General features: G+C 35.3%; 2 protein-coding genes and 1 long non-coding RNA gene across 6 annotated transcripts in view; 2 read left to right on the forward strand and 1 right to left on the reverse strand.

Moving 5' to 3' along the window:
• Window positions 1-8520, forward strand: part of LOC138701607 (lysocardiolipin acyltransferase 1-like) — a 71986-nt gene extending 63466 nt beyond the window's left edge. Inside the window, exon 7 of the mRNA XM_069828673.1 lies at window positions 8105-8520. Within this exon, the coding sequence (XP_069684774.1) occupies window positions 8105-8200 (96 nt within the window). The 3' untranslated portion in view covers window positions 8201-8520. The remainder of the gene's footprint in view (window positions 1-8104) is intronic.
• Pus10 (Pseudouridine synthase 10) overlaps window positions 1-24062 on the reverse strand; it is a 31708-nt gene extending 7646 nt beyond the window's left edge. Inside the window, exons 1-8 of one of the 3 annotated variants that reach the window (XM_069828670.1) lie at window positions 23974-24062; window positions 14395-14523; window positions 14001-14308; window positions 13700-13911; window positions 10329-10454; window positions 8530-8719; window positions 6940-7184; window positions 4324-4472 (exon numbers count right to left, since the gene is read on the reverse strand). In XM_069828670.1, the coding sequence (XP_069684771.1) occupies window positions 4324-4472; window positions 6940-7184; window positions 8530-8719; window positions 10329-10454; window positions 13700-13911; window positions 14001-14308; window positions 14395-14523; window positions 23974-24048 (1434 nt within the window). In that variant the 5' untranslated portion in view covers window positions 24049-24062. Of the gene's footprint in view, window positions 1-4323; window positions 4473-6939; window positions 7185-8529; window positions 8720-10328; window positions 10455-13699; window positions 13912-14000; window positions 14309-14394; window positions 14524-14610; window positions 14899-23973 lie in introns of those variants that run through there. The other 2 variants (XM_069828669.1, XM_069828671.1) reach the window with 2 other exon arrangements.
• LOC138701609 (uncharacterized) lies at window positions 16201-17916 on the forward strand. Of its 2 annotated transcripts, none has more exons than XR_011332635.1 (2): window positions 16201-16757; window positions 17095-17916. It is a non-coding gene; the product is annotated as an uncharacterized lncRNA (long non-coding RNA). The 2 variants fall into 2 exon arrangements; XR_011332636.1 differs by having other exon boundaries at window positions 17106-17916.
• Window positions 24063-24718: the final 656 nt, after the last annotated feature.

Raw genomic sequence — 24718 nt, forward strand, 5'->3', positions numbered from 1 at the left:
AATTTATACCAACCAGGGGTAGTGGCCATACAGGAAATACGATGGATGGGTAGTGGAATACTGGAAAGGAAGGATTATACAATATGTTATAGCTGTGAACCTAAACAACATGTCCTGGGCACCGGATTTCTAATTCATAATAAATTTAAGTCTGCTATCATAGATTTTAAACCTGTCAATTCCAGACTTTATGTCTTAAGATTGAAAGGAATCTTTTTTAATTACAGCATTATTAATGTACATGCACCAACAGAAATATCGGATGATATAGAAAAAGAACAGTTTTATGATTCCTTAGAAAGGATCTATGACAACTGCCCTAAACACGATATTAAAATAGTGATAGGGGACTTCAATGCTCAAGTAGGCCAGGAAGAAGTGTACTGTCCAACTATTGGTTGTCATAGCCTTCATGAACTAACAAATGACAACGGGTCTAGATTAATACAATTTGCAGCATCTCGGGACATAGTTGTAGGAACAACACTCTTTCCACACAAGAATATTCACAAAGCAACATGGAGATCACCAGACAATCCAACCAGATTGATCATCTTTTATTAGATAAAAGACATAGAACTAATCTTTTGGATGTTAGGACGTACCGTGGTGCGAACGTAGACTCTGACCACTTTCTGGTCACTGCAAGCCTAAGAGCACGAATATCTAATGCAAAGCAAATAAATGGTAGTAGAGCTAAAAATATAATATAATGAAAATGAATGAGCCAGAAGTAGTACAAAAGTACAAATCTAAATTGGAACAGGGATTAAAACAGATCATATCAATACAAGATAAAATTGAAGAGCAATGGGAAAAAGGAAAAGCAGTAATACATGCAGCTGCAGAACAGGAATTTGGGGAAATAGAATCCCAGCGCCCTAAGACATGGTTTGACGAGGAGTGTCAAAACGCCACTGAAAACAAAAATATAGCATATAGGAAATTACAACAGGGACATGGAACAAGAAGTTTACTTGAAGAGTATAGGAATAAAAGGAGAGTAGAAAAGACAATTCATAAGAGGAAAAAGAAAGAATGGATGAATGCTGAATTAGAGAAATTAGAACTTTTACGAGACCAGAAAGATAACAGAAATTTCTACAAAGGCATTAACATGGCTAGGAAACAGTTCAAACCAAGATTAACCTTATGCAGGCATGAGGATGGATCTCTCATTAGTAACAACAATGATATTCTTGAGCGCTGGGTAAGACATTTTGACTGTTTATTAAACAGGGGCAGTGTCGACCAAGTAAGTACAACAACAGTAACAAACCAATCTGCTTTGAATGTAGTAAATGATGAAATAGAACCAATAACAATGGAAGAAATTGAGACAGCATTAAACAAACTTAACAATAATAAAGCATGTGGATCAGATAATCTAGCAGCTGAATTGTTAAAGAATGGTGGAAGAGGACTAAATCAATATCTGGAGCACATTTTCAACTTAGTATGGAATACTGAAATAATCCCAAAAGACTGGCTCATAGGAATTATATGCCCACTACATAAAAGTGGAGATCAATTAGTATGTGCAAATTTTAGAGGTATTACTTTGTTAAATACAGTGTACAAAACGTTGTCTAATATCTTATACTACAGGCTTCGTCCTTACGTAGAGAACTTATTGGGGGACTATCAAACAGGGTTTTGCACCGGAAAATCTACAATTAACCAGATTTTTATTTAACGACAAATTTTAGAAAAAATGAAGGAATTTTGTATCCCAATTCATCTGCTTTTTATCGATTTTAAGTGTGCCTATGATAGTATTAATAGGGAAAGGCTCTACGTGGCAATGGAAGAATTGAATATTCCAACTAAATTAATTAGAATGGTTAAATTGCTAATGAGTAACACATACAACCAAGTTAAAATACAGAACCTAACATCGAAACCATTCCAAATACACAATGGAGTTCGTCAAGGAGATGCATTAGCATGCCTCCTATTCAATATTGCATTGGAAAGTGTCATCAGGAAGTCTGAAGTGCAAACATGGAGCAACATTGTTTATAAATCCACACAAATATTGGCATTTGCGGATGACATTGTCATTATTGGCAGATCCATGAAATATGTAAAGGAAGTGTTCCTTACCTTGGAACAGGCTGGAAAAGAAATAGGCCTCATCATCAACGAGAGGAAAACAAAATATATGTTGGCAGATAATGGAAAGATAGGTGACAAAATAGACAGCCTGCAGATATCAGATTATAATTTTGAGAAAGTTGACAACTTTACATATTTAGGATCAGTGGTCACTAGCGATAATAACATGTCCAAAGAAATCTCTAATCGATTAATGAAAGCAAACAGAGCATATTTCGGCTTAAAATATCACTTTAGTTCGCATGCTCTATCCAGGAAAGTAAAAGTTATTCTTTACAAAACATTAGTGAGACCAGTTTTGACATATGCGGCAGAAACGTGGTCAATCTCCAAAAACGATGAAAAAAGATTGGAGATTTTCGAAAGAAAGATTCTGCGAAGGATCTATGGCCCAACATTTGAGGAAGGTCTCTGGAGGAGGAGATGCAACTATGAATTATATAGACTTCTAGTAGAGCCAAATATAATCAATACAGTTAAAACTAGCAGATTGAGGTGGGCAGGACATGTAATACGTATGGACCCAAGTGAAACTTGCAAAAAAATTGTAATAACAAATCCGGGAGGTCAGAGAAGACGAGGTCGACCGCACTTGTGGTGGATTGATGGAGTGGAAGAGGATGCCAGAAAGTTGGGGTGCAAGAATTGGAAGGCTGCCACACAAGATAGAGACGGATGGCGACAATTACTAAGGGAGGCCCAGGCCCACCAAGGGCTGCAGCGCCAATGATGATGATGATGATGTGCCAGTTAAAATATGTGCTGCATTCAAGTGCTAATTGTGAACTCCTAATTGAATCCAAGTACCTAGCTTTTACATGTTTAATTATTAATTATTTTATTTTTAATAATAGCACTTTAGTCGTAATTAATGTAAAAGTTATTTCGGTAACAAAAGTACAGTATAATTCTACTTCGCATCTAGGCTACAACTTAATCTGGTTTACAATTTTATTACATTTATTTATTACGTTTCCACATCATAAGAAGTTTCTAATCGAGCATATGAGAAAGTAATAGATCTCATGGAAAAATCGTTAATTTAATATTCTCCAATAAGTAGCATACAACTAGTTAATAAAGTGTTACTAAATTGTTTTAATTTTACAAAACACAAAATAACCTAGGTATTTCAAAAGATCAAAATTTACATTAGCATAGATATAATATCGAAGCTTAATTTATGAGTCTAAGTTGCACATAATATTTCTTGTTCCCCTGAATTACGTATAAACCAGATACAACTACAACTAATGACTAAATAGTAGATATAAACTATTGGTGAAAATAAAATGTCTCCTTTATTATATTACATTCTTTCTTATGTATAAAAAAAACTATAATTTCATGTCAATGCATACTTTATAATGCCATAAAAATGTTCAGTTTCGTGAAGCTGTACTTTTTTTTTGCGTATTTCTGACTGAAGCCGGTACAATGTTCCATTTTTTGGTTAATTATTATATTTACTATTCAGGGTTGTGTTATATAATTCACAATTTGTTAATGTAGTAATATTACATTTTTAAACAAGTAAAATATTGTAACAAAGTAGTCTACAATACATTCTTATCTAATGGGTTATTTTTAAAAACCTTTTGCATTCACTCAAATAGCGATCCTGAAACTGGGGACGGAAAACAGAGCTAGTGCCACTTGGCGATGAACCACTGAACTAGAGGAAGTAACGTCACTTTCTGTTCTACCCGCTCTGATATAAATATGTAAACAAACTCCGAAATGTGGTCAGGAAAGGTAAGAGGTAAATGTGAAACAACTGTATGAAACGTGAAAATTAGAATGATTAAAATGACATTGTTCATAATAAGGTCCAATTATGATTCTATATGAGTACAGCAACACTGCAGAATACTCGTATTTGTTTAAAAATGAGAGTCTAAAGAAAAAATGTGCCTAATGTCAGTTTCTCCCGCAAAAGTTAGTGTGTTTGGTGTACAATCATGGCAGTTAATTTTGCTTGCATTGCGAGATTCTTGTGGAAGTATTTCTAAAACAAAGCTGACTCTTCATACAGAATAATTAGCCTAATTAACAAAAAAGGAATCTATTCCGTGTAAGAAGAAGTCAATGTCCATTTCCTTCCATTCCTTGCCAATTTCGACTGCTTTGTTTACAGTGCTTTACCATCTTTCATGGAATTGAAAGTTGAAGTGGTGAGGCAATACCTAGAAAACAATACTGTACCTCTACATCTAGGGCAAGTATGTCCACTGACACTCCTCCCAGCAACTGTCCAAGACTTGGCTGTGTGCGGCCGAAGTCTCCGTGGACAAATTCCTTTATGTAAGTTCCTGCCTGACTCTTCAGCTCCAGTTTGAAGAAGGTTGCATTTTCTGCAAACAGAAATGCATTCTTAGTTCTAAGTATGTACAACTACAATAATACACAGTAATCACGTAAAATTATTGTGACATCCAGTGAAATGATATCTAAACATAGACTGTAGGTTCCTCTTCATTGATGATGGAATCCATTCATAAACTTGAAAAGCTGAATATATTACAATCTAAAACCCAAAAGCTCGCTCCATTAATTTATTTTGTTTACACTGTAATTTGTATAATATTATTTCACTATAACGAATTAATATCGTCATTTGTGCAGTTTCGTTGTACTGACATTTCTTTGTATTAATTTCATGTTCGTCCCATGCTGTAGTGTCATGGTATAAGGCGTCATGCCTAGACTTACATTACGAAATGAGCACTGCACTGGTTCGAGTCCTCATGGGGGAAAAAATTGTTTCATGACATTTCGCCTGTATATGGGACCAGTGCCCACCCAGCACTGTGATCAATTTGAGGAGCTATGCTAGGTAGTGAAATCCAGTTCTGCGAACCAGCTATAACAGCTAGGGAGATCGTGCTAACCACACAATACCCCATACTGGTTGAATGATCGTTCACCTCTGCTGAGGCATGTGGTCATGAAGTCAACAGCGGCTGGTCAGCCTTGGCCTGCTATGGGTGTCACCCACATGCATAAAAAGGACAAATGCATACCTGTACATACACAATGGAAAAATAAATATTCATTATATCCTCTGAAACCTTGCTTAGTTAAGTACAGCAAAATCAAAATGTCAGTTATATCAAATAAATATTATCGATTTTTGTTAACTAGATCCTAAGATCATTGTGTAAACTACAGAGCTGTCCCATCACTGATTCTGTAGGATGTTTCATATTTGTTCACTTCGCCATTTGTTATCACATGTTTTGTCACTAGTTGTATGTTGAATGTCATCACCTGCAATAATAGCAGATGCATCAACACTTATACTATTATCCATGGTATTAGTAGGTTCTTCGTTATTGCTAATATGTTTACTTCCATTCTGTTCTCTACTTTTAAAAAAGAAATGGATATCTCTGAAACTCGTCACATGAAGTGAACTGAATGAATTCTCTCTAGCAAATGTTCCAGAATTGTCCCAATTCTTTCTTACCCAAACTATACAAATATAAATCGGATAATGAATGTCTATACTTGGAAACATAATGTTTATGTAAACGTTGATTTGTATATTAAGCCCGGTTCAGACGGTGCTTGTTTCCATGATGAATTCCAAGGTGGCTGTGCTGACGGCTACCCTGTGTGCTCACATGCTGGAAGTAATGCGCTCTGGTGGCTAGCTTGCTGGATTTCGAGGGTAGGTTCCTTGCTATTTTTCGTGTTGGTTTGCAGGCTGGAACCAAAGATGTAGTGTCACCACTGAAATCATGTCGCCATGTTCGTTTTTTTTCCAACTAAACCTTTTTTTTTTTCCCTATATTCTTTAGTTTCTAAGAAACAGCAATTAAATATCGGACTTTGACTGTTTTGCACTATTGGCTTAATTACCTTATTACGACATTTACTATTGTTAATATAGGACTTCAGTTGTTTTCTACTCACGGTTTAGTTTATTTTTACCATGAGTGTTGGCAACAGATGAAACAGCAGATGATTTTCCAATTTGAACTGTGAAAAGAGCCAGCTCTGTGAGAACAACAATCATTACTGTAGCCAACACGGGAGCCAGCACCGTACTCACCACGGCACCCAGCTTGCTAGCCAGCTAGGAAACACGCAAGAAAACAAGCACCGTCTGAACTGGGCTTTAATTTGCAGATACACCTATTACAACTCCTCAGAATTATTATGCTTTCTTCATACCTAATGCTAAAGAGAAACCCCCTATATGACCCCCCATATCTCCTCTATACTGCACAGAGAGACAACTGAAAGAGCTTGAAGTCATTTTTGCATGGATTCCAATTTAACGTGAGCTGTTGTGTCAGCAGGCCACACCTACTGCTGTGCAGGCTCATAGTGAATCATTTGAAATGTAGGTACTGTATATTGTACAAGTGTGTTCAACAGAATCTTTTATTTAATGCTCTGGTACGTTTGAAGTTAATAATAACAGAATTAATGATTACATTTTCTCAGACACTGAATTTGTACGTAGATTTTTATTTTTATTTATTTAATTTTAATAGCTAATAAAGTTCTCCATAGAACTCTTTCGTAATTTTAATCTATCTCGCCCTGAAGTTAAAAACTATCAGCATAAATCTAGTTAGAGTTACTCTCCATCAAAGAATCTTGCCAGAAGAATACATTTAACCTACATTCTCCTCTCAGTCAAGGTAATAACCGATTATTTTGTAAGGTGTTTTTTATGTCCTATATTAATGTTTGAAGTAATTTTATCGATTATAAACATCAAGACTTAAAAACAATAGAGTTCATCAGTAAATTAAACAACATAAAAATACGTTACATACATAAATAATGTATAAAGGAAGTACTTGCCTTTCTTACACAGCTTACTAGAATTTTCCAGCAACCAAGCTCTCATGGAATGTATTATTCTTGGACGATTTGCCAGGGGGCGTCGATGTAGCACCCTAATTGGCGTCTTCTGACTCAAAGTGAGATCTTTGATATTGGCAAGCTTCTCCAAGGAGCCTGGTGTGAGATGGTCATGACATACACACAATGCCACATAGCATTTCACTTTCTTCTCTTCTCCTGCTTTTAAGTTCGTTAACTCATCTCTACATAAGACAAACATAATCCACTGAGACAGATAACATGAAAAGCATTGCGAAATTACTGTAGTATATACTTTACTGCATACAGACAAATATTACAATGTCAAATGGAGAAAGGGCAAAATTTTTTTCGTATTTCTTAAATATTCCAAGAATCCCCATTACAATATATCTCTAAATACTCATAGCTTACGATCACTGCTCTTTCAACTTTTTTCCTACTCAATCATTATTATTCTGTTATCTCAGCAGTACTAATTAATATCTGTAGTTATAAACATTGTTATATAAAAGCTACATAACAACAAAAGTTAGAACATTGGAATTAAACAAGTATCTTGTGCTGTAGGTTGCTGAAGTAATAACCTTAATATTATTGGTCATACTTCCTACTTCAGTCCAAAATCTCTATTTTCTTATGCAGGAAAATTTTATAGAAACAAAAACCATATGTAAGACATTTTTTTCTCCTCATAAATGTGAACATTTTCAGATACATAAGAAGGCTATTCCGCTAATGTGTAGAATAAAAATTACACAATCAAGTGTACAGAAGTAACGAGTACTCCTCAAGCATATTAACTTGTTGTGACTAGTTTGTCTGAAACTTTAAGCGTGACAGTGTTATTTATATTTAGATGCCATATTTTCAGGATGGCCAATATCATTGGATATGTGAACTAATTCTGCATAGCTACTTTTAATAATTGCATCTAGACCATGGTCTAGTGGTCAGAGCTTCTGGCTATAGTTCATAAGGTCCCAGGTTCGATTCCCGGTTAGAGCACAGGAATTTTTCCTTAAAGCGGATTATTCCTGTGTTCATCCATGGTCTGGAATTTCGGTTAAGTTTAAATTTAAGACTTCCCCTGGCACCACATAATCATAATCATCCTATCATATCATGTAACTCTGCCTTCCAGGTGCCCCAACCTCAGAAGTGGATTACAACTAGGCCAGTGCCAGGAGTATATCAGAAATGTCGAAAAGAAGAGCTGGTGGCATTGGTAAAAAAATAATAATAATAATTGCATCTATTCTCTAATACCTCTGCAATAATATGGTTTGCCTATCCACTGTACAGCAAAGCTACAATGACATAGCCAAGTAATACGTTTCTAGCCTGTGTTGGATAGTGAAGTTAGCTCATATGAAATAGGTTCATTATTCCAAATGCTGATGTAAACAGAAAGAAATGATAAAGCTATAAGCCAGTTGGTCATTGGGTCATGATTACATTAATATATTTTGCTCTGAAGTGAAGGTCAGCACAAGTAAAACAGTTTTAAAGTTGAAATGTCAAGTCCGAAACAAATAAATAAACAAACAAACATTGATGAACTCTTACTTGGGGACTATCTGCAAGTCACGCACAGCCACCTCCTTGCTGCTGCTGTTGATGTCTGCCTCCAGACTCAACACCTGATCCACAGTGAACTTCACTCTGTGTGGGTTCAGCAATTCGCAAACAAAAGGTCTTCCCCTCCCCATTGTCCTCACATCCACATCCTCTCGACCCGATGCAGAGAATTTAATTCCTACAAACATAAGACAAGGCAAGCCTAAGTTTCGAATACTGCATTTACTATTTAAACAAGTTTGTTAATATACCTAGAAGTCTGCAAGTGATATGGATTTGAGGCTTTACCTGCAATATTACCTTTGTTAAAAAAGGCCAGTGGGTTTGTTTCTAATACTGAAGACTTAACATCTAACTCAGTGGCTCATCTCAACAGATCTCAATTTAAACGATATCCATTTTCAGTTAGAAAAAAACGTCATATTACTACTTTGCTACACATACTGGTAAATAGCTTTCGAACAGCAACATCTGCTGATCCGGAGTTGTGCTCTGGTGCGGGTTCAATTCCCACTTGGGTAGATTACCTGGTTTGGTTTTTTCCGAGGTTTTCCCCAACTGTAAGGAAAATGTCAGGTAAACTATGACGAATCCTTGGCCTTATCTCGCCAAATACCATCTCACGATCACAAATCCCATTGACGCCAAATAACCTCATAGTTGATACAGCATTGTTAAATAGCCAAGTAAAAAAAAAATAACAGCAACATAATGAGTCTAGTACATATTCACACTCTCCTCCATCAGAGATGGCTCCCAATGATTATTGTTGTGATACCTGTTACCAAGAGTTGAAATCAAATATGTACTAACAGACCTGCATAAAGAATTTTGTCGTTAGTAATGAACGAAGGAAACATTCAGATGTAGTAAATCCATTACATGGGGCTAATGGCTTCATTCTCTTATATGATGGAAACTGCAATTAGGATATTTTTGTCTCTACAAAATTCAACACCCTCAGCTAGGACAGAACCCAGAATGTTGACACCAAAAGCCAGCACAGTAACTGCTAGACCACAGCATTCGACTCTTCATCTAAATAATAACTGTATAATAAAATATATATTTCTTCATTCTCTACAATATGCAACCAAAAGTCTATCACCAGCCTAGAGGAGGACAATCTATTGGATGTCTAGTCAAAAGATGGATTAAGTCTGAGACTGTAACAGGCCATTTAAGTAATACTTGTGTATATAATTATGTCTCGTGACCAGAACATAGTAGGAAATGGAAATATATAAATTGGAAATTCATCCTTTGAAGAGGTGGAAAAATTAAAATATCTTGGAGCAACAGTAACAGATATAAATGACATTCAGGAGGAAATTAAATGCAGAATAAATATGTAAAATGCCTGTTATTAAGCAAGAAATAGAGAAGAATGGAGGAAAGTAGTTGGGAAGGAAATGGCTCGAAAACAAGCCGAAGTGCCATTGATTGATGTCTGATTTGAAGTTGTGTTATGACTTTTTAAATGTATTACAATGTTCTACATTTAAAAATCGAAATAAATCATACTACTGATATCTCAGAGACAAAACCCTAAATTTCTCAATTCCGAAGTTAGCATACTACCATGTAGTTAACTTGTTCAATGGAAAAACCTAATTCTAAATAACATTTACAATGTTACAATTCATATTAGTAATAAATGAGCGAAAATAAATTTATAAGAAGGATGTTCAGTAACTGAACTCTGACTAAATCACATTGACTTTTTATGGGAAATGATTAGGTGCTTGTAATGTGGTGACAATAACTGAGGACAGTCCTGTGAATACCTTCTGCTTTGCTGGTGATCTGGAGACTCTCACAAATTATTTCTTGAACTGATGACTCCATTCTCCTCTCTCCATCTATGACCCATGGGGTCTGGCTTAGAGTACGTGAGAACTTATTGTAGCGACCTGAATGACAATATAAAGATAAATTATTTATCAAACACTGGTAGAATCACAATTATCTAGAAAATCAGTTACCAATATTGGTGTATAAAAGTTTATCAAAAACTGACCTGACCTGTTAAAAATTTACACAGAGTAATAATTTGACAATAACTTTCATTTGTTGGTTTTATAGTGAAAAAAAAAAAAAAGTAACAAGCAATGGGTAACATGCAGTTTATCTATATTATAAACAAATCCTATGGACTTTCATTAGAAGCTCATATAGTACATGTTCCAATAAAAGTATATAATTATTTTTCACTTCTTTCTGTGATGGAATCTGAAAATAGAAGTAATGTCACCACACACACTTAGGCTTCTTGTACCTTAAACTAAAGTGATGGTTGATGAAACATCCAGAAAGAAGCAATCTGATAGCAAATTATGGGCAGCTGGCTTGGCTGGTCCATTGTATGCGATGATTGTCCAAGTCCAACAGGTGACCCTGGTGGCATTCGTGAATCCAATGCTGACAAGCGAGCCATCCTGCCTCAACCCCTGACAGAACCAGGTCCCGTCAGTATACAAGTAGCCTGATAAGCCTTGGGGGCATTGAGCCCAAAGCTCTTTCTATAGCAGCATTGGAAACCTTACTACTCCCAGACTTCACCCCAGCCCATTTTTACTATTGCAGATGACAGATGAAATGAGGGGAAGGTGGAGAGCATTGGTGAAATGAGAGGGAAAGTGAGTGCCCGAGAAAACCCCTATGCAACGTTTGCTTTGTCCACCACAAATTCAATCACGACCTGACCAAGAATCGAACCCAGGCTGCCTGGATGGAAGACCAGCATGCTAGCGTGCAAAAATTATGGATAGATACATTTATGGTACTACTGCAAGAAGCAAAATGGGTGAAATGATCCCAAATTGCGGCCATTAGAAACAACAACATTTATGGTACTTTCTTCCACAAATGAGAATGAGTGAATTTTGTCGATTGTATGGAGCAGAAATATGCACATTATGACAAAGTGAAGAGAAATGACTGGAAGCATTTGAAATGTGGATATGGAGAAGAATGGAGCGTGTGAAATAGATAAGAAATGAAGCTATGCTAGAAATGTAGGTGATTAAAGAATAATGCTGAAACTGACCAAGAAAAGAAAAAAAAAATTGGCGAACAGGAAACAAGTTCGAGGCAGAAGATATAAAATGATAGTAAACATTAAGATATATGGATCATAGGCTGAGACAAAGAGGAAAGTGGAAAAGAGGGAAGAATGGAGAATATTGAGTTTGCAGTGAAGGATCTGTTCTTGGGCAGAAAACTATGACTGTATGAAATGTTGTTCTTAACTAATGCTGAATTCTTGACAATAAAGCCATTAACTCTCTTGCTCTCCAATATTTCTCACACACAATTGGAGAGTGAAGTAACAAAAATTTATAATCATTTTAAAATAGGCATCATATTTTTATATTACGGCGGTTATATCACTTACATGCAACCTCCAAACTATTTGGAGGACCACATCTGCTGTTGGTTAGTGAGTCCATATGATCTAGCCAGGAGGATTGTCCGACTTCACCGATATCACCACTTAGAGGTCACTTATGTGTGCCATGGCATTTCCTCCATTTCTGATGGAATAGTTATACCACTGTGCGTTGGTCCCCAAAGCCTCCTTTGTTAAAAACATGTTGTACCACGGGAAGGTGAGGAGAGGTTATGAAAGCACTTTATTATTCCTTGCAATCTAATGAAATGAATGTCAGCCAAAATTCACGATGCCAAGATCGCAATGGCATGGATTCATCTTGAGCCATTAATTCTGTTTATTGTTCAAATGTGAGACCAATATAAATACACATCAGTGAAACAAAGTTCTCAAGTCATGTGACTTTTTTTTTCAACCTTAAATTTTAGAATACATATGAGATTGTAATCATATTTTCAACTATAGGAATCCATTTTTGGCACCAATTAAAATCTATGCAAGTTCCTCATTTAAAAATTATTTATAGGCTATCCTCTGTATGATACTTTTTTAATCCCCTACGTATGTCATAAATGTATTTGGGAAGCAGAGAGGCAGAGCTCCATGCTTTCTTGACCTTAGTACTGGAATGAGATGGTGTGGTTGATACCGCGCTCTGACTGCCTTTTATCCTTGGAAAGATCTGGAAGTCAATTTGATAGGAAGCTAAGTGAACCTCAGGACCATTCTGGAAGTTTTGACAACGAGAAAAATCCTGTCATAACCCAGTCCATAACCAGTTCCTCTACCAACTGAGCTACTCAGCTATCAGCCTTCTGTATTACAAATGTTAATTTTTATCTAAAGAAAAGTAGGTAATTCTACAGAACTAGACCAAAGTAGACACAATTTTTTTAAGAATTGCGTACTATGAATAGTATAGAGTATTAAGCACGTGGTTTTGCTTTCTGGCATTCAATACTTTTCACAAAATAGAACTATTCACCTGTTGTACATAGAAATGAAGGATGTACCACCGCCATAATCGCATGTACTGATGAGGCCTATAATTTAAATACTGGTACTTATCTCTGCTCCTGGGCATTAGGTGCAAATTTCTGGACAGTGGGTGTTTGGGGCCTGGACTGCACAAACAAGAAAGCATTTTTAGTGCCATTGGAGATCGAGATTAATGTCGAAGGAGGTCGCATTTTGACATAATTAAGAATCGTGTTTTACATTACATTTAAATGGTGATCCGTTTGCTCGTAAAGACTGATATGGACAATATGGTGGCAATACATAGTCATTACTAAGCACATTACTAATTCTAGTTTATTCTGTGGGAATTATTGAGTGCCAGAAAGTAAACTCACGTGCTTATTACTCTATGGACTACTATTCGTAGCACATAATTGTTGAAGAAAAAGGGTGCCTTCTTTGGTCTAAATTATTCTGTAGAATTACCAAAAAGTACTTCATTTTAAATATTATATGTTCTGGGCACTTAGTGTTATTTCATTTTAATCTATTGTCTTTTGAACATGTAAATACATAACAGTTAAAGCTAGATTAACTAGGATTCTATGACTAGAAATAATAATTTACTGCAACGTTTATATTACTACCTTAATAAAATAAGTTCTCTCAATAACAAGACAATAAAAATGAGTTTTCTCGGTATCAAAATATAAATCAGCAGCCTATTTTTACTAAATATAATCATGTTCTACAAAATCTTCAAATTCATCACTTAAAAAATAAATTGTGATAGTGTGGAATTACCTGCCATGAACATAGAGTTGTGAGAACAGGTAACATTGTCGTAAGTGACAGATGCAGCAGGAACAGGTGGTGGTGATGGGAAGAACTTTTTAAAATGAGCTGCGTCCGTTGTTTGAAGTGCGAGTTCCACTGCTTTTCTAGTGTAAAGATTACCGTGATATTTACGTTTCTGAGTCTTGCGAATTTTAAAAACATCTTCATGCATCTCCAATCTAAAGATAAGAATTATACATATAAATGAAATAATCGTGGACGTACACTGTAATAAAAACTGACTAATACATGTACCAAGTACACTTACAAGCAAGAACATTCCTCCTCATCTCCAGAATAAACCACATTAATACCAACAAAAAAGTCAGATTTCACTCCTGAATCCAACTCCTTATTTATGGCTTTTGCTATTACGGGTGCAATAGTCCATTTCCATGCTTCTTTTATGGATACAACGTGAGATTCATGCTGAATTTCCAAGCCGAAATGCACTGGAAATTTGTCCACTAAATGCAGCCATAAAGAGTGAGATCTTAGCTGAAAGCTGATTGGTAGTGACAATGCACAGGTAAAAATATTACAATCGTATGAAGCTCTTAATACGTCTGAAACAATCTGAAAATAACATATAGTGCGTAAGTAGGTATACCTATTCAGAAATAAGATTGTCTTAAAATTATAAAACACTACGAAATAATTACCTTCTGCACTGCGTTATCATTAGAATATTCTTTTTGCAGAACCCCAAGGCAAGCTATACAAGGGTTGTGTTTCAAAATCTTTCGCTCTGGACCGCTGTCATTCTCCTCTTCTTCGTTCTCCAAACCCTTCTACAAAAGCAAAGAGGTTAAAGACGAAAAAGTGAGGTTAGATATACTAAGTGTTGGAATATATTACAAATTGTATTCAATTTTAACCTTTACAAGCGTTTCATTAACGGAATTATATGATTTTGAATCTCTTTCTCCTAAATAACGTAAGCAACATCGTTTACAGCAACCCAGATTTCGTAAATGTTCATACATTACTCTTTCACTTTCCACAGTATCCATCATATGAATTATGAAATGTTTTTGTTGTTGTTGCGCTCAGAGTCGCCAACACAAAGGAATCAAAACCCGCTAAAAGCCAATTCACACTATGAAGGTAAGCGTTCACTACGTCGTATGGCACTGCCAGAGCCTTCTTTAGTATCTGGCACTGCTCGTACCGTTGCTTACGAGATTATACAAGCTGGAGCATAGAGCTTGAAAAACGAGTCTGAAGTGGCTCCCTCGTAATGCCAATTCCACCGCTCGGAGCGCTGTTCTGCCCTATATATTCATAGCAGAACACTTAAAAGACATTGACATTCGGGACATTTAAAGGACTCACCATTGCTTATTAAATGCTTCGTACAATATTTAATGGACAATAGACGTAATTTGCAAACTTCTACTCCTCAATTATATTACAATAAAAGGCTGTCATTCTTGATATTAAAACATATTACATATAAACTGAGGGACTGTCTGCTCTGTACTTCAGTTCATACACCAAACATTTCCGGAAATAAATTAACTTGACATATTACATATACGCACTATAGCCTACCCTTTTCACCTAATATTATTAATATTGTTATTAAATAAGATATTGCAACTAATTAAGGTACTGCATTATCTTTAATTTCCTTGAATTCATAATTACGCATTTGCAAGAAGTCCTAACTTTTCCCTCTCTTTTTAAAAAAAATACGGACGTCACAATAACTGAGAAGTATAATTATTGCGCGATTTTTTCTTGCAGTGGTGAAAACATTTCTATAGGCCTACTGATTAATCTATTGAGCATAGTAATAGTAAACGCTGTAGTATTTTAGTGCGTGTACGCCTACTTAGCTCTTGTAAAACGAAATTTTCACTTTCACTTTCAACGGAACACTCACTTATATTCAGTTCTTGTAATCTTGCAGTAAATTATCCATTTGTGATCATCTTTCCAATATAACCTCTCATTGAAACGACCACTTAAAATCATGAGCTAGAATTTATTATTTTAAAAACATTTCCACGCACATACTATTATAATTGTTATGAACCGCAATACAAAAGACAACACTGTGAAATTGGATTAATTTACCACGATCAACATCAATACCGGTAGTATAAAATCACATATAGGCCTAGGCTATATTCTTTCATTACTTTATGGTATTAATTAGAAGAACAAACTTCAAATAACACTGTAATATGCTTGGCATATTTATAAAATTCGTACTCAATCAGTAATGCACAATTAATCGAACTATTTTCACGATGCACAATGCTTTGTAATGGTACCATTCATCATTTCATAGGGCAGAGAGGCGAACCTAGCGGCAGAAATTGTCATGACTCACAGAGACCTACTCTCGATCGTGCTATGCGCCAGCTTGTGTAATCCCGTAAGCAACGGCTCGTACGAATCGCACACAACGGATATTTTAAGTGCAGTGCCACTGCCATCGTTATCGTTGCTTACGTGATTACACAAGCTGGCGCATAGCACGATCGAGAGTAGGTCTCTGTGAGTCATGACAATTTCTGCCGCTAGGTTCGCCTCTCTGCCCTATGAAATGATGAATAGTACCATTACAAAGCATTGTGCATCGTGAAAATAGTTCGATTAATTGTGCATTACTCATTGAGTACGAATATTACAAATATGCCAAGCATATTACAGTGTTATTTGAAGTTTGTTCAGCTAAGTTATATTTGAAAATTGTCTGTGTTTTGCTATGTGAAGAACTCTGTACCAACAGGTCGTATATTTATAGGTTAAGGTAAATGTCAAAGTTCTCTCATATAACAAGCAATGCTATGTTAAAAGTGGCGAATTGCATTTTCCGACTCTCGAATGATGTGACCCGAAATGTAAAATAATTTCATGCATTATTTCACTTACCAAGCATTACTGATATAGGCCTAATGAAAATGTGAACGACGTGATGTAAACATTGAAGATAATGTTGTTACTGTTTTCCCTTTCTCTTTTAGAAAATACCGACAAAAGTAATGAATTACCTTCATGCTGTACTTATTAGGTAATTAATGTGTATTTGTCTGTATTTTAGACCTGTGTATTGTTACGTAATTATCAGTGAATTAGGTAAGAGAACTTAACAAGGTTAGTATGAGCTTAGGTAATGCACCTCAAACTGGTAACTAATGGCTGCTGCGAAATAGGCTGAGGTGGTTATCGTGTGAATCAAATTATATCTAGAATATCTAGTTTTATTATATACGGATACGTATAGGTTTTTTTGTTTTTTTTTTTTTGTTTTAGCATGTGTTTGTAATTTTGTGAGGTTATGTCTAGCCTAATTTCTTTTTATTCTTGTATCATTACCAATACATTAATTTATTTTATATTCATTTCAGGTGTTACGGAGGTGTTACATCTATGGTGGCAACTCTACTTATGTTAGGATATGAAGTAACAGTATATATTCAACGTCATCATTTGCTAAAAAATTAAAGAAAACTGTATGTCTTCGACTCATTCTATCGTCATTTCTTCTTATGTATGTGAACCACGTTCATTCTAAAAGTGCTACATTAAATGAACACTATAGACAACGTGATGGAACAATTTACAAGTTACTGTTAAAGTGCTCAACATTTTCAAGTGGTGCTATACCCATTGTTTCAAAATGTACATACATATTTTACATTTCTATAAGAGGTGTCATAAATTATTTCAGCATATTTGTAAATTCTTCAAAATTAATTCTTCTAATTAAGACCATAAAGTAATGAAATAATATAGCCTAGGCCTATATGTGATTTTATACTACCGGTATTGATGTTGATCTTGGTAAATTAATCCAATTTCACAGTGTTGTCTTTTGTATTGTGGTTCATAGCAATTATAACAGTATGTACGTGGAAATGTTTTTAAAATAATAAATTCTAGCTCATGATTTTAAGTGGTCGTTTCAATGGGAGGTTATATTGGAAAGATGATCACAAATGGATAATTTACTGCAAGATACAAGAACTGAATATAAGTGAGTGTTCCGTTGAAAGTGAAAGTGAAAATTTCGTTTTACAAGAGCTAAGTAGGCGTAATATTTATTTTAGAAATTATTTGAAAGCTACAGAATATGAAGAATAGAGCTGTAACCATAGAAATCAACTGCGAATGGTGAGTGGCCAGGTTTCTTTAATAATTGAAAGGAAGTAAAAATTATTTTCTTATCATCCTGTTTTCAATATTTAAATTTAAGCACCTTTCTCTTCCTTGTTATTTCGTGAGAGATTACTTCATACTATCACATAAGCTAAATTTTTTTCTGTACAGATAATAAAAATTACATACATAAGTAGGCTACTTGAATACTGACGATACAAACTTCATATACATACCTCATCAGGTATATTCAAGAAGACATCTAATGTACTGTAACCAGCACATGATTAAAATACTGATCAGATGTCCAACAGTTTCTTACTGCACACTTCACTTCAAAAGTTTGGCACATAGTTAATGAAAATCTTGATCAGGAAATCATTCATAAAAAAGTTAAATGTACACGTTTAAAACTTTCCTATAACATAGGGCATCCTCATTGTTACTTTTAAATTTTAGGAATGTACGCTTATAACTGTATCACAATCTGAAATAATCATAATATTTATAACATGAGGGTCCTTGTAGATAATCAGTTCCAGTGTTCTATATGTAATTAAGAAATGGCCCAGTTTATTGCATTTTCAGCACTTTTCTATTTAGGGGCTTCTGATTAAGTTTCCTAATCACTTCGTATTTACTGGAAATATCTTTGGCAATATTGTCCAGTAGTGCTTCACAAGTTTTCCCAAAAGAAAAAGGGACATTTCCTCATCTTTACATGTGTCGCACTTCAGTTCTTGCGAAAATCTTGGCTTCAGAAAAGAATACTGCAGCGTTTACTATTACTGTGCTCAATAGATTAATCAGTAGGCCTATAGAAATGTTTTCACCACTGCAAGAAAAAATCGCGTAATAATTATACTTCTCAATTATTGTGACGTTCGTATTTTTTTTAAAAGAGAGGGAAAAGTTAGCCTTCTTGCAAATGCTTAATTATGAATTCAAGGAAATTAAAGATAATGAAGTACCTTAATTAGTTGCAATATCTTATTTAATAGCAATATTAATAATATTAGGTGAAAAGGGTAGGCTATAGTGCGTATATGCAAGATGTCAAGTTAATTTATTTCCGGAAATGTTTGGTGTATGAACTGAAGTACAGAGCAGACAGTCCCTCAGTTTATATGTAATATGTTTTAATATCAAGAATGACAGCCTTTTATTGTAATATAATTGAGGAGTAGAAGTTTGCAAATTACGTCTATTGTCCATAAAATATTGTACGAAGCATTTAATAAGCAATGGTGAGTCCTTTAAATGTCCCAAATGTCAATGTCTTTTAAGTGTTCTGCTATGAATATATAGGGCAGAACAGCGCTCCGAGCGGCGGAATTGGCATTACGAGGGAACCACTTCAGACTCGTTTTTCAAGCTCTATGCGCCAGCTTGTGTAATCTCGTAAGCAACGATCGTTATAGACCAGGGGCCTGTTTCACAATGTTTACAAGCTTTGTAATTTGTAAACTTTGCTTGTAGATTGTAAACTTCTGTTTCACAATCTTTGTTTGTAATGTTGAACTTTACAAAGGAAATAAAATCTTTACAAATTAAATTTTGCTCACTTTACAAGCATTCTGTTTCACAATGAAGGGTAATTTTACAAACGTGTAAACTTTACTTGTAAAGTTAGCACATTTTTCTACAATAGCTCTGAGATGTGTAAAGTTTGATATTGCAACAAATTCTGAATAAATACAATAAAGATATATTTATTAAATTAATTTTTGAGTAACAGGGTAATATTAAGAATTAAACTAGAGCAGTTTTGATGTTATTAAGTAGTTCTAATCACTCAGACGAAGATATTGAATTTAGGCCTAATCAAACAAAGACGTATACGTAAAATTTTCCGACCAAGAATTAATAATACGTTCGTATCATTGTATGAATTTAATGAAAGGTTTCGAATGAGTCCCGCGCTATATTTTCAGAATACCGCATGAGTATTTATATACGAAGACTGTATTTAATAAATAATCGCACTTAAAAAAGAAGTTCCCTGCACCAAAAATAAATTAATTCAATAATACAATAACGACACTGAAGTCGTTTCGAGTCCCGTTTCGCTGGAATCTCTTCTCCAAGATATGGGACATTACATCCAACATGGAAAAGTGGTGCCCTAACCTCAAAGCGAGAACTGTATTGTTTTGCATTGGTTTAATATACTAGCTGTCAGTCCTGTCAGTTCCGTGCGTTAGTAGATAAGCACGGAATTTCTAAGTTATGTGTGCAAAAGTGCCCATAGGGTAATTGATGTTGTTAAAAGAGTTAAATTCGAGACAGGTTTTTGATAATAAATACAATAAATAAATACTTATTAAATTGCTTTTTGAGTAAGTGGATAATATTAAGAATTAAACTAAAGCATTTTTGATGTTATTAAGGAGTTTTAATGACTCAGACGAAGATATTGAATTTAGGCCTAATCAAACGAAGACGTATACGTAAAATTCTCCGGGCAAGAATTAATAACACGTTCCTATCATGTATAAATTTAATGAAAGGTTTCGAATGAGTCCCGCGCTATACTTCAGAATACCGCGTAAGTATTTATATACGAAGATTGTATTTAATAAATACTCGAACTTAGCCTAATAAAGAAGTTCCCTGCACCAAAAATAAATAATTCAATAATGCAATAGCGACACTACTTACGCGGTATTCTGTAGTCGTTCCGAGTCCCGTTTCGCTGGAATCTCTCCTACCTACAAGATATGGGACATCATATCCAACATCAAAAAGAGAAAAGTGATGCCGTAGCCCCTAACCTCAAAGCGAGAATTGTATTGTTTTGCATTGGATGCATACTAGCTGTCAGTTCCGTGGGTTAGCAGATAAGCACGGAATTTCTAAGATATCAGTGTGCAAAAGTGCCCACAGGGTAGTTGAAGTTGTTAAAAGAGTTTTTGATCACCAAAATGTTATTTACTATAGCACAGAATTTTTATGCTGCCGATGGGATCACTAATGTTTGAGAGGTTAGGAATGCAACATAAATAAATACTGATGGATCAACACAAACAATTAACTGATTTTGTGTTTAGACATCGTAATTATTTTATCAATTGCATATTTGTACGTGGACCAAATCTGTTATTTACTTATTTGACTGCATTTTGTGCTAACTTTGCTTATTTAAGTAATACTGTAGACGTATTGGTATTCTCGACCAATCACAAAAACATGAAACTCCATTGTCGCCAATACATAAAAATCTAAATACTTTTAATTATTTTTAACAATACTTTATATTTGCTGTTGGTGAAATATGAATCAGCAAGCTTAGAATAATCTATTTTAGTACAAAATATAAACATATGTATCGACAGTAGTAAAAATACAGCGATTTTAGCTCTGTTCCTTAGCGATTTTAGTAAACTGTCGTTGGCGATATTGTGTAACCAATAATGCGTATTTGTAAATTTCTTTAGCTGATTTTGTAAAGTTCGTCAGACTTTACAAACTAATAAAATAGCATTGTGAAACACAATTTACAAGCATTTGTAATCTTTTACTTGTTATTTGTAAATTGTTAATTTGTAAGGATTGTGAAACGGGCCCCTGCATCAACATTTTAAGTTTGGAATGGAAGCTATTTTGAGATTTAATAAAGAAGAATTATTTATATTGTGATTTTAATTTAGCACATCTACCTTCCTTACTTGTAGGTACAAAATTTACCACAGTCCCTCCTATGAAATTAGTATATGTACAGTTGTGTGTTAATCTGGTAGGTTAGATAAATACAATTCATTACAACCCAGTAAAGTAGGGAACAAATAAATAATACAATTAAATTTTTATTCAATGTAATATGTGCATAAGTTCCATTTATGTGTTGCATAATGTGGTAGGAATAATAAATAAAACTGTGTTAGGCCTATTTTTATGTGAAGAGAATTTACCATGTTAACATAACCTATCTGCGTCAACATTTTAGGCTTAAGTTGAAAACGAAAACTGTTTTGAGATTTGATAAAGAAGAATATATTTTTAGGATAAACTTCAGAACACGGTTACCATCCTTACTTGTAGGTAGAAAATTCACCACAGTCCCTCCTATGAAATGTACATACGTTATATTACTTAGTAGCGCTGAGGTATAGTTCCGGTAATTTCTGAACTGAAAAAAGTTGAATTTATTTTTTGTGGAGATGCAAGACATAATAAAATCCTGAACGAACCGAACTAATTTGTATATGCAAGATGTATGAATACGAAGGGAACTACCTCAGCGCTAGTTTAGCCCTAATAACATATTAAACTAATCAGACTTCAGACTGGAGTACCGTCTGAAACGAATAAATACAATTGAAGTGTAGACAAATTGCATTTATAAGTTATACGTAGCGTTATAATTATAATGCATAATTGCGAATATGGAAATAAGGCAAGTAGGCCTACTGATAGAATAAACATAACCTATAATTTCAACACATTAAAATATGGGTGCGATGCAACTGAAAATTGTTGAAACGTGCATAAATGAATGTGCAAGAATTTCGTAATGAAGCATGAGTGCTTTATTTCAACTAATTACAATTCTAGATACTGTAACAGTAATGAAAACTATAGGGTATAATTTTTCTTAATATACTATATGTATCTCGTTTTTAGTTCAAATTGTGTATATTATCAAACGTCGTATTATTTACTCGTATAATGTAGGTTATTCACAAATAAAAAGGGCGCAATAATTTAAATTCAATAAGACAAATACGGTAAACTAACAATAATGGATTAGACAAGAGTAACATCGGTAACGCTGCACTTAGGCCTAATCACATGCCAGTCAATGTTTCACTTTCACGTATATATTATTACGCATATTTAGCCTACTGTTTGTAAGACCAAAAATTCACTTAACCACATAAGGGCGCAATATTTAATCGAAATAAAGGCAGGTATTACACATACGAACTTTGCCTGCAACAACGTAATTTTCACACCAAAAATAATATTATACCTTAAATTGCAAGTGAATTGTGTCTCAAGTGTCTCACAATCACTGTTTAAAATTTTATTGACGCAATTACACTGCATTTCAGAGAAATATATGTTATTCTTCATGCACTGCAACTAATTCATATGGTTGAAAGACCGCCCTTCGCGATCAGCTGTTAAGCGAGTCACGTGGTCTGCCTTACGGCCTGTATTAGATCACGATGGCAGTGCTTCGCCTCATCGGATTCCCCTATCAGCTGTTTAAGACATGACGTCGTGCGATATTGACATTACTGAAAGCAAAGGAGTTGAGTTTAGGTATATTAATTACGTCTGTTAGCGAATAACAATTTGTAATTGCTTCATGCGTCTTAATTGAAGACGAAGAAACGAAAGAAATATTGGTTACATAATAGGCCTATATTTGCAAGAAATGACTTGATTACTGTAATGGGAACGCCTCAAATTATATAATTCTTCGCAATTTTATACACGCGAAATAAGTTATCCGTCTGCCATTTTGGCGCGACACTGAACATGGCACAACATAATAGTAACAGTTGACCAATTGAAATTGATTTATTAAAGAAGGCCATGATCGCACGCATCGGAAAAGTTGCCCATCCGAGAAACGTGGACGGATTTGCCGTGAGGCGATGCGTCCGATACGATGTAGTGAACGCGGTTACATAACAATTACAGCAAAGATAGTCTTTTTCCAATCCGTGCGATTCGTCCGATGCGTGCGATACAAGTTAGAAAGAGATCTCTCTCTAACTCGTTGGTGCGATACGATGTAGTGAACGCTTACCTTGATAGCACAGTCACAGCACAGTCTAGTATATACAGTCGCGAAGCTCAATACGTAGTTAATATGCAAACATTAGATAGTTGCTCACCACTAGGATCGCTAATATCGCCTCATTACAGGCAATGCAAAATAGTATCGTCACAATCTATTGTTTCTAGCACCCTCAAAACTCAAGCTTCATCACTGTATATAGTAGACTGTGGTCACAGTCTGTGGTGTCAGGAGCTAAAGCCTGTTCCCAGAACTAGATAGCGTGAGTATAAATGACTTTCCTGATCACGGAAATTATTTGTGGACAAACGATTGAAGGTAGAAAATTGTTAATTATACTGGTATATGGTGAAACTCTCCAAGTTTTTAAACATACCTTATAGGTGCTCGATCTGGGCCCCCCTTGTAACCCTGCAGATATCAAGCCGGTAGTCCAATTCGTCCCACACATGGCTAAGTGTATCCATATCGATTGCAGCGATGGCGTTGATGATGCGAGCGCGTAGCTCTGACAGATTTTCCGGTAATGGAGGTACATAAACAGAGTCTTTAACATACCCCCACAGATAGAAGTCACACTGTGTTAAGTGAGGGGAACGTGGAGGCCAAGACAAGAGCTGCATGTTGTCTCTCCCCGCGCGACCAATCCATCTGTTTGGCATTCGATCGTTCAGTAATGCCCGGACTTCGTTGTGGAAGTGAAGTGGAGGAACGACATGTACCTCTTGTCCTGGCCTCCACGTTCCCCTGACTTAACACCGTGTGACTTCTACCTATGGGGTACGTTAAAGACTCTGTTTTTGTACCTCCATTACCGGAAAATCTGCCAGAGCTATGCTCTCGCATCATCAACGCCATCACTGCAATCGATATGGATACACTTAGTCGTGTGTGTGACGAATTGAATTACCGGCTTCATGTCTGCAGGGCACAAGGGGAGCCCATATCGAGCACCTATAAGATATGTTTAAGAACTTGGAGAGTTTATCCATACACTCGTATATTTAAAATTTTTCTACGTTCAATCGTTTGTCCACAAATAATTTTCGTAATCAGGGAAGTCATTTATACTCACGCTGTAAATCGACGAGAGGCTCGGGGCAGGATCATCGACCGTGTGA

The sequence above is a fragment of the Periplaneta americana genome, chromosome 6, assembly GCF_040183065.1.
Source record: "Periplaneta americana isolate PAMFEO1 chromosome 6, P.americana_PAMFEO1_priV1, whole genome shotgun sequence".
Taxonomy (NCBI): Eukaryota; Metazoa; Arthropoda; class Insecta; order Blattodea; family Blattidae; genus Periplaneta; species Periplaneta americana.